General features: G+C 39.4%; 1 protein-coding gene across 1 annotated transcript; it reads left to right on the top strand.

Moving 5' to 3' along the window:
• The first annotated feature begins 75 nt into the window (after window positions 1–75).
• On the top strand, window positions 76–2814 carry LIG4 (ligase IV, DNA, ATP-dependent). Its single transcript, XM_009069194.1, has one exon. It carries the CDS (start codon window positions 76–78, stop codon window positions 2812–2814), a length of 2739 nt encoding a protein of 912 aa, XP_009067442.1.
• The last annotated feature ends 8025 nt before the right edge of the window (window positions 2815–10839 follow it).

The following is a 10839-nucleotide window of genomic DNA, read 5'->3' as shown; positions in this document are numbered from 1 at the left end:
TATAAGAATGGAATTATATTTAATATATATAATAATTATGCTTTTCTTTTTGTTCCTAGTGGCAAACTGACTCTGATGGCTTCCACACCAGTTCCACAGCCTCCTCCTAAGAAAACGGTGGCCTCCCATGTGCCTTTTGCAGATCTGTGTACTACTCTGGAGCGAATACAGAAGTGTAAGTCTCGCCCAGAGAAAGCCAAGTATTTCAAGGATTTTCTGGATTCCTGGAGGAAATTCCACAATGCACTTCATCAGAATGAGAAAGACGTCACCGATTCCTTTTATCCAGCTATGCGGCTTATCCTTCCACAGTTGGAAAGAGAAAGGATGGCATATGGAATCAAAGAAACTATGCTCGCCAAGCTGTACATTGAACTGCTTCATTTACCAAAAGATGGAAAAGACGCCGCAAAGCTTTTAAATTACAGGACACCTACAGGCTCGCGTGCAGATGCTGGGGATTTTGCAATGATTGCATACTTTGTGCTAAAACCTCGCAGCCCCAAACAAGGCAGACTCACGATAGAACAGGTCAATGAACACTTAGATGCCATAGCTAATAATAATGTTGCTAAAAACAAGGGTCAGTTAAAGAAAAGTCTTCTTCAGTTAATTACGCAGAGCACAGCGCTGGAACAAAAATGGCTCATCCGGATGATCGTAAAGGATCTAAAGCTTGGTGTGAGTCAACAGACCATATTTTCCATTTTTCATCCCGACGCTGCTGAATTACACAACGTCACAACTGATTTGGAAAAGGTTTGCAGACAGCTGCATGATCCCTCTGTCTCACTTAGTGATGTTTCTATCACGTTGTTTTCTGCCTTTAAACCAATGCTTGCTGCTATTGCAGATGTCCAGCAAATTGAGAAGCAAATGAATAACCAAACATTCTACATAGAAACTAAGCTGGATGGTGAACGTATGCAGATGCACAAAGATGGGGATGTCTATAAGTATTTTTCCCGAAATGGGTTTGACTATACCCAGCAGTTTGGTGCTTCACCCCTTGAAGGTTCATTAACGCCATTTATTCATAATGTATTTAAGAGCAATATACAAAACTGCATTCTGGATGGTGAAATGATGGCTTACAATCCTGAGACACAGACTTTTATGCAAAAAGGAAACAAATTTGACATAAAAAGAATGGTGGAGGACTCTGATCTGCAGACCTGCTTCTGTGTGTTCGATGTATTGATGGTCAACAATCAGAAGTTGGGCCACGAAGTGCTAAGCAAAAGATATGAAATCTTAAGTAGTGTGTTTACCCCAGTAAAGGGCAGGATACATGTTGTACAGAAGAAAAGTGCCAGAACAAGAAAGGAAGTAATTGATGCTTTAAATGAAGCAATAGATAACAGAGAGGAAGGGATTATGGTGAAGGATCCCATGTCCATCTATAAGCCTGACAAACGTGGGGAAGGCTGGTTAAAAATCAAGCCAGAATATGTCAATGGACTGATGGATGAACTAGACCTTTTAATTGTTGGTGGTTACTGGGGTAAGGGGTCACGTGGTGGAATGATGTCTCATTTTCTGTGTGCTGTTGCAGAGACACCTCCTCCAAATGAAAAACCAATCATTTTCCACTCTATTTGTCGTGTTGGCTCTGGCTATACTATGAAGGAGTTGTATGATCTAGGTTTGAAACTGTCCAAACACTGGAAGCCCTACCATAGGAAGGACCCTCCCTATAATATTTTGTGTGGAACTGAAAAACCTGAAATGTACATTGAACCTTGCAACTCTGTCATCGTTCAGATCAAGGCAGCTGAGATTGTTGACAGTGATATGTATAAAACTGACTGCACTTTGAGATTCCCCCGAATTGAGAAGATAAGAGAGGACAAAGAATGGTACGAGTGCATGACTTCAGACATGTTAGAAGGTCTCAGAAGCAGAGCACAAGGGAAGCTGGCGTCTAAGCACCTTCATATAGATGAGTATGATGAGCCACGTGAGAAAAAAAGGAAAACTGTGCCAAAGGTGAGGAAGGTAATTGGAATAGCTGAGCAATTTAAAGCTCCTGATCTTTCTAGTGTAAGCAAGGTTTCAAATCTATTTGAAGATGTTGAGTTTTGTGTTATGACAGGAACAGGAAAATACTCAAAGTCTGAGCTGGAAAGCAGAATAGCCCAATGTGGTGGCAGTGTGGTACAGAACCCAGGGCCAGAGACTTACTGTGTCATTGTAGGAGCTGAGAATGTCAGAGTGAAAAACATCATCGCTTCCAACAAATACGATGTGGTGAGGGCAGAGTGGCTCCTGCAGTGTTTTCAAACCAAAATGCTGGTGCCTTGGCAACCAGCCTTTATGATTCACATGTCTCCTGACACAAAAGAACATTTTGCACGTGAATATGATTGTTATGGAGACAGCTACACAGCAAACACAGATGTTGCACAGCTCAAGGAAGTGTTCTCGAGAATCAGAGACAATAAGGCGATGCCTTTGGACACGATTGCAGAGTTAGAAGAGCGTTATTCATGGAACAGTTGTCAGCTCAGTATATTCAGAGGAAACACTATTTATGTGGACTGTTATGCTGTTGTTAATGAGCCCCAAAGCAAAATCCATGGAACGACACTATCGACTCGAGCTTTGGAGCTCCGTTTTTATGGTGCAAAGGTAGTCTCTCACCTTGCAGAGGGTGTTTCCCATGTTGTCATAGGAGAAGATCATTCCCGGATAGAAGAGATGAAAGCACTCAGGAGAACATTTGGGAGGAAATTTAAAATTGTATCTGAGCTGTGGGTAACACAGTCAGTGGAGGATGGAGTCGCAAAGAATGAAAATCAGTACCTACTTTAAAGTAGTTTTTAAGATTGGATCTAAGGATTCTTGTTAGCATGACTGGACGTGGATTTTATGAGGTTTTGTGTGTTTTCATATCTAAAGCTGGCTCTGGCTAAAGAATAACACTATTGCTGAAATCAGAAATGCTTTTAATTATGCTGTTGCGGAAGCAAGAGGAAAACCACCACAAGATAAATAATGTAGCTTTTTACTTCACAAACAGGTCTCAGGAGAGAGCTAATATTTTACATAAATACGTTTGAAACTGGCTAGTTTGTCCTAGCTGTTAGTAATGCTTGCCTCTGTTGTTCAAAATGGAGACAATATTTTACTATTTTATGGAGATTCTACAATTTATTTATTGCTTATTTATCAATTTGCAGTCACATTCATGTTTTTTGTGCTTGTTTTGTGTGTATTCCATATGCTGCAGTATTCAGTAATTATATAAACTTCATCTGTACTGTTTTCATTTGTTTACATTGGTTTTAGCATTGAGCACCACAGCCTCAGAAGCACTTTGATTTTAGGAAATTGCATATTTCCGTGTTTCTTTGTGTATGTAACCTTTGTCAAATAGAACCCAAACTTTTGATTGAGGTGCTAATGAATTATTAGTGACCTATATACGTATAAAATACGAACTGCTTTAGAACTGTAATAACCTGCTGTGCTCATTATGGTTAAGCCATAAAGTGTGACAGGGCTAGGCTTTTAACTATCAGTTTATCTTTCAAAATATACTTCTTAATCTATTTTAGCAATTAGGATTAATTTACAAATACCTAATTCAATATATATTTTTCCAATTGCTCAATAAAATCTATTTTTAAAGTCTGCCTGGTATTTATTTATAGTGAGTGCTAACTTTTGAAAAGGACAAAACTGAGTTTCCAGTTTTATTGTTAGATAATTTGTGCATGAACTTGGGAGTGGAGAAAAGTTGAGGCCTCAGTTTTTGTTATGTCAATACTGGTATCAAACAGAACTGCTGTTGGGCAGATCACACAGAACCAGTGTTTAGCTGACCTGTTTCTACAATGGTTTTTGTGGTCATCTTTGTACAGAAAATACTGTAAAAAGAATTGGGTAATGTTATATGAAAGACTAATGGGAAGGAAGCTTATTGTTAACTCTTGTAGTTAACTCTTATAGAGCTCCCTTATTATTTGAAATATACTAAATAGGTAAGATGTGATAGCCATAAATTTACTGTCACCAGGCCTGCTTTGCTCTTCTTGGGCAGGGTTAGTGTGGTGACACTGTGCCTTTTGGTGGTGAGGATACTGCCTCATGCCTGTCTTGCTTGTCCCCTCAGTGCTTTCCCTCATGGAGCAGCCTGCTTGCATCCCTTAACACCACAGGGAGTTGAATGAGTGCAGGAAAACTGACTTCCTTGCTTCTCTCTGTTATGGAAATCCTCACCCCCCACAGAACCACATTTCTTTGTCCCCCTGATAGTCATCTGGTATTTAGTTTGGATGTGAACTTCTTTCCAGGACCTTGTGTGGTCCTTGTTCCTCAATTTCCAGTTACTCTTTCCTGAAATAGTGCATCTGTATGTTTTGAAAGAGTCTGCATGTAATGTCTTTGGAAAGCAGAAGGTCCATTTATTCAGGTGAAATCAGTCAAGATCTGTCAGCTGTGGTAAATGACAGGTGTATTACTCTGTTTATGGCACCTCAATTTAATGTTCTGGGGAGAGATTTTAAAGAGCTCTGTAGTTTGCTAGTGGGGTTTTTATAATTCTCAGTTCAATATTTCTGTTACAAAAAACCCAACAACCAATGATCACTTAATCTTTCCAATCCATATGGAATTGCAGTTTGAATTCTTTCAAAGGAGGGACTTGAATTTTTAAAATGTCTTGAAAAGGATTTAAAAATATTCATTTGAAGGTGACTAGGGAAATGCCTTTTAACATAGTTCAACCAAGCATAAAACATCTCCAGCTGGTAACAGCTGTTGTACCACAAAGCAGTAGATGGGCCTATAAAATTTTACAGGACTACTTTTTCTATGAGGGAATAGGAATGAGAGAATACTCTATAACTTTGACTTACTATGTTAACCTAACTGTGAAAGTGGAGCTTATAGGCATAATTAAAATGTTTCTTCATGTTGATTTCTGGAAGTAAGGAAATTAAAAGGTACTGTATTTGGATGTTTTTAACAGTTGTAGCTTTCCTTTCTTTGTAAATTTGGGGAAGATTCAAACAGCAAGCATTAATGTTTCTCATTTTTTCTTACAAAGGATGCAGAAAGCCTAAGCATGTGATTGTATGTGAAAAGTGACGTAACAAGAATGTTTCAACATGTGTACTTGTCACTAGGTTACTGACAAAATAAATTCATTCTTCTGTTAATGCTGTGGGAAGAGGAGCTATGTAAAGCTATGAAACCAGAGTTAATTTTTCTCCTGTGTCATACATAAATACAGTTTTTGGAACTGAAGTTGCCAGAAATAAGGTACCAGGGAAAACAAGAATTGTTACACACAAAATGAGTGTGTATGCTGTGAGTGGTTAAGATTCCACACTCTCATCCTCAGTCTTTCCCATAACAGAACAAATTTACACAGTCTGGTTCTGTGTGTTGTGTTGTAGTAGTTAGGATAGGTTTACTAGGAAATTACTATCAGTTTTTATGAAGTTCAAATTAGCCTTTTGAAACAGATTCAGGTAGAAGGTTTCTTGTTGGGGGTTTGGTTTGGTTTTTTTAATGCAAGTCCTTGTGTTTCTGATTTAAATTTTTATACTCTGTCTAGCATTATGTGTTTTGTTATAGTATAAGACTAGCTTGGTGGACAAGGGAGGAACACTAGATGTGTTGAGAAAAACATTTCTCAGCTTGAAGCCTTTTGACACTGTCCTGTAATGTTCTCATAGACAGCTGATGAAGTATGGGCTAGATAAATGACCTGAAAACTGGTTGAAATGCCAGGCTTGAAATTGTCAGCAGCAGCTGAGGTATAGGACAAGAGGCAATGGGCAGAAAAGGAAACGGAGACTTTTGTTTAAAACTAGGGAAATTCTTGCTGCAAGGATGGTGAAACTCAGGACTGGGTTTCTCAGAGATGCTGTGGAGTCTCCATCCTTGGTGGCTTTCAAAACATAACTGGATACAGTCCTGAACAACCTGCTCTAGCTGAACCTTTGAGCGCACAGGAGTTGGACTAGATGATCTCAGTCAGGTCTGAACTGCAGTTCTCAGTCTGATTTCTGGTCTCTTATGAATGGGCAAAGTGTCAAAAGATGACATACATTGCAAATTTAATGGATTTTAATTTTTTTTTCTTTTGCAGTAGAACAGGCATTAGGATAGCTGGCTCTCTTTAGCAGCATGATTTTAACAGCTGCACGTTAAGCTGGAGGAAAATCATAGAATGTACATAATCTTGCACTGTAAAACAATAATTAGTCAATTAATCCATTGGCCAAAGAACCCTCAAATCAAAAAACACTCTCCTCCCCACAAAAAAACCCCAAAACAACCCCCCTAAAAAAAAGCATAAACCAAACTGAGTTATAATGAACATGAACATCAAGGTTGTTCCAAGTCTCCTGATCAGTGCTAAGAACTCTCTAAGTGTTGTGTATAAATTTTTAAATCCTAGCCATGTCTGAGAGAATAGATGAGCTTGTTTTCAGTTTGAGGTGATACATAACTCTATCAGTTTTGAAAGTGAAAACATGTTCCAGTAGCTTAACCTCTTTCATCTGATTGTCCAGTCTTCATTGGGGAATGCTAAAGTAACAGCTTCTTTCTTGTAATGGTAGACTAAAAATAAAAACACTACTCTGGGGATCCAAGGAGGAGGTAGGAATTCTCCACGTTGTTTCACATGGAAGTTTCCTCCTGCAGGCAATGTGCTGCAGCCTGCCATCCCTCAGCTGGCTTTGCCATGGCAGCAACCAGAGACAATGTGTTCTTTCAAATCCATGTTTTTAGCCTTACACCTGCAGTTAATGAACTAACGATCTGGTCAAAGACAGGTGGATGTGTGTGCATGTCTGTGCATAGATATGTGCATAGATACGTGTATTCAAGTGAAAGACAACAATAGATGTGTAACATAGCTAGCCTCAGTTTAGTTTTTGTGGTTGCCTTTTTCCACCTTGGTCTCCCACAGATTCTCCCCAGCCTTGACCTCTTTTGACTAGTGTAGTATAGATTTTAAATATCATACCTGTGTACTGCCAAAATGGAATCATTTTGTTAATCCAGTTTAAAGCTGGTTTGTATACCTCTGTGTAATGCTTCAGTCTGTCCTACAAACTTGTTCATATATAATTATACCAGACATAGAATCATAAAATCATAGAATCAAGTGGGTTGGAAAACACCTCAAAGATCATCAAGTCTGACTGTACCTACATAATAACTTATCTCAGATTTGTTTGGGTTGTTGTTTTCTTTTTTTAGTTTTACTTAAAATCCCTGAGAGCTATTGGACTAAGAAGAAGGTAAAGATTATTCAAGGCAAAATTAAACATGAAGGTGATAGGCATCACCTTGTTCAGGCCTCTGAATTGGATGTATGAATGAAATAGAAATAAACAGGATAGTCAGTTTTGCTGATTACATCTAGCTGTAACTGAAACACAGCAGGTGCTGTGAACAACTGCCTGACATGGTGCTACAACAGCAACCAGGGCAGAGCAGCAAGATCACATCCATTAACAATATTAACAAAGTTAAAAAATAAAAGACAGAAGAAAAAAGAAAAACATTATTTTACTGGGGTGTTTTTCTATGAATTATGTAGTAACTCTAGAATAACTTTTTCTGTATTGATATATCTAAGTTCTTATGCTTCATGAAGAGCTGTACAAACATGCCAACTGCTGTGTACAGATCTCATAGAGATTCCTGGCAGACACCCAGTAAATGGCATCTGATGTGCAGTAAAGGTAATATTGAAATTTTTAAGATTGAAATATTTAACTTTTTTTAGTGACTGAGGGATATAAAGGAAGATTTTACTTCTAGGAAGGAACCTTGGTCTTAATAAGTAATGGGACAGGAAAAATATGCTGCTGTACATGTCTTGGGTAACCTGCTTTCCTGACCTGTATTTGTGGCAGACCTGTGTCTGCCAATTCAACCTTTCCAAAGTCATGCTTACATTTTCTCTCATAGTGCATTATCTTTTAGTGTAAAATGCTTTCAGAATGACAGGGTATTTTTCTCTATGTGCTTTGTGGTGGGTCATCTTGGTTTATGAAGTCTGTTCTGCCTTACACAATTCTGTGGTCATTTGGGGTGCTGAACCCTTGGCCCATGTTCTGGCTGCTGCCCAGGGATGGACTGTGGCTTGGTCATGGCCCTGCTCTGGACTTCTGCAGCTGCATGATTGTCTGTCCAGCTTGTAAGTGAGCTGCAGGAATGGCATGGAGGGGAGTGGATCTTCTAAATCAAAGTATTCAAAACCTGCTAGAGCTTATGTAGATGTGTACACAAACATATAGTGTGTATATATATATATTTATAGGTGTATATAAAGAGAGAGAGAGAGATTTATGTGATGCTTATGATGGATCTCTTCTGCCATTACCCCTTTTTATTCCTTTGTCTTTACCAATGCTGAGGAAGAAATTTAGATATCCTGGAAGTGGATGAGAAGGCTAGACAACAAGAATTTGTGGCAGTGTCACAAGATTGGCACCTACAGGCTGCCCCAGGCTAACCAAACTTGCCCCTACAATGTGACTGTGTCATACACACAGACCTCTTCCCCCACACCCAGAAAATGGACCATGGAAGTTTTACTTGGTCAGCAGAAATAAGTTCCCAGCGTTAGGAACAGACTGTATGACCATTTCTTGCTTTCTGCCACCTACACTAAACAGAAGTGGTTCCCAGTTACAGCTCTTTAAACTACATTGTTAGGCACCATCTATTTCTTGTTCCTACAGCAAAAATTCTCATTTCTTAAGACAGAGAGGCCATGTAAAAGCTGCACCCTTGGCCCTGGCCTGACCCTTATATTTGGTCCTTTTCACTGTTTTGGAAAATGCTATTTGGTTCAGACCAAACAGCTTTATGGACAACAGCATGGTGGTGGCAGGCCTGTGCCATGGATCTGTCTAGTCAGGATGAAGAACTGAGCCTGGGTTGAGCATCTGACTTGTAGAGAAGCCTTGGGACTACAGAAAATCCTTGCTATGCCCTGAATTATGTTCAGAAGCAGAGAGGAAACATGGAGAAGTTGCCAGGTTTTGTGATCTCTGAGCATGGGCAGTTTTAATATTAATTTATTATCTCCTAAAGGTTTTAGCAACCAGACAATGCACAAACCAGAAATTATCTTTTACAATTATATTAAAAGCTAACAGGAATTAAAATAAAGATTAAAATCATTTAGCAGCATTCATACAATAACTGTTCCCCAAAGATCAGCACAAGCACTGGCAGGAAATAAATAGTTAGGCAGGTGGCCAGCATAGATAACTCAGCTCATCAGTATTCATGCAGAAACAGTCTTTGCATTGTTAGTCAGCCTAACCTCCCTCTCCACACACTCCCACCACCACTCCTCTCCTGCCTCCACCCCCTCCACCTCTCTTTTATCTTCTAATTGCTCCTTTTAGGCAGTGTTGCACCCTGCAGAATCCTGTGCTAGGTCCAGTTTTAGATGCTGTTGAAAGAGGGAGACAGGCTGTTTCAATCAGCATGCTTATCAGTATGACTTGGAAGTTAGTGAAATACAAAAAGAGAAGTTCACACAGTGGCATTAAGCAGTATGTGCAGAAAATGCTGTGAAATAATTTTTGTGTAGAAAGATAACAGGCTGGGTTGGCTGTGTTACATCCATGAATGTACTGTGAGCAGTTTCAAGACCATCTAAAGGAAGAAATAATTTCTGCCAATATATCCTTCTAACTTAAATGTTGACTTATTAACATTATGTGCATTTAACGTCAAAGCAGAGCAGCTTAAGTCTGCTAAACAGCCTCTGGAGAGCTGCAGTTCCCATTACTTGTACAAAACCTTTCATCTCTTCCATGGTATCATGCAGTTCACCAATCTGAGTGTCCAGCCTGTTCACTGCATCTGTAAATTTAGCACTCTGTGAAGACTTTCTAAGGTAAAGTGAGTCCTCTTCCCAGGACTTCTTCCTTGTAAACTGATCAACATGTACTCATGCCCCAGAAAGCCAGAGGCAGAAACCCTGTTTTTATCATAGCATGTTAAGGAGTTGGAATGGACCTTAGAGATCATCTAGTCCCAAGATCCTCTGTACTTCCCAGGTTGCTCAAGGCTTTATCCAACCTGGCTTTGAACACTGGGACATCCACAACCTCCCTGAGCAACCTGTGCCAGTGTCTTACCACCTGACAACTGCCAGTGTCTGACCCCATAAGTCCATAAAAGTGCAATCTGACTCCCTTTGGCTCTTCACACCTTGTTCTCCATTACTTTTATAATCCTGCATGGATCCATGCTTTGGGAGAACAGTTAATAGGCTTTCACCCTTCTATGTATTTCACTCACTTTATTTACAGTCTGTTATTTGAGTGTTCCCCAGGAAAGGGAGAACCCCATAGCTAGTGTTGTATTGTTCTGAACCCAAAACATCCTACTGCCTGGGTGGGTAGTCTGTCTAATGGACTGTGATACCAAAAGAAACATCTACAAACCCTACAAACTGAGTGGAACTATTAAGGGCAATTAAACCAAGGAAACTAAAAGAAATTTACTACCTTTTTTCTTTCTGCTCCAAATTTAGGTATCTAAGGAAAGACAGGCACAGAGCTTGAATTCTTCCTAAAGTTGGGTGATCATAAACTATTCTTTGAACTGGTAAAGAGACTGGTAGTTGTCCAGATTTTAGAATGGCTTTGTAAGCTGGATTCATGGATGAAGTATTTGCCACAGAAAGTTTCAGTCTCTTCTCTCAAAGCTGTTTGTTTGTTTTACATCATAGAGTCTTTATATAAAAGGAAAAATCATGAGAGAAACTGATAGAGCAATCCAGATAAATTCCCCAGCCACTGGTCCACAGGATGTAGTGAGTGGTCTGGGGCTGATGCAAGA

Source organism: Acanthisitta chloris, unplaced genomic scaffold (assembly GCF_000695815.1).
Source record: "Acanthisitta chloris isolate BGI_N310 unplaced genomic scaffold, ASM69581v1 scaffold13722, whole genome shotgun sequence".
In the NCBI taxonomy this organism is placed as follows: Eukaryota; Metazoa; Chordata; class Aves; order Passeriformes; family Acanthisittidae; genus Acanthisitta; species Acanthisitta chloris.
Note: the sequence above shows the minus strand (reverse complement) of the source record. Positions and strands in the feature narration are given on the sequence as shown.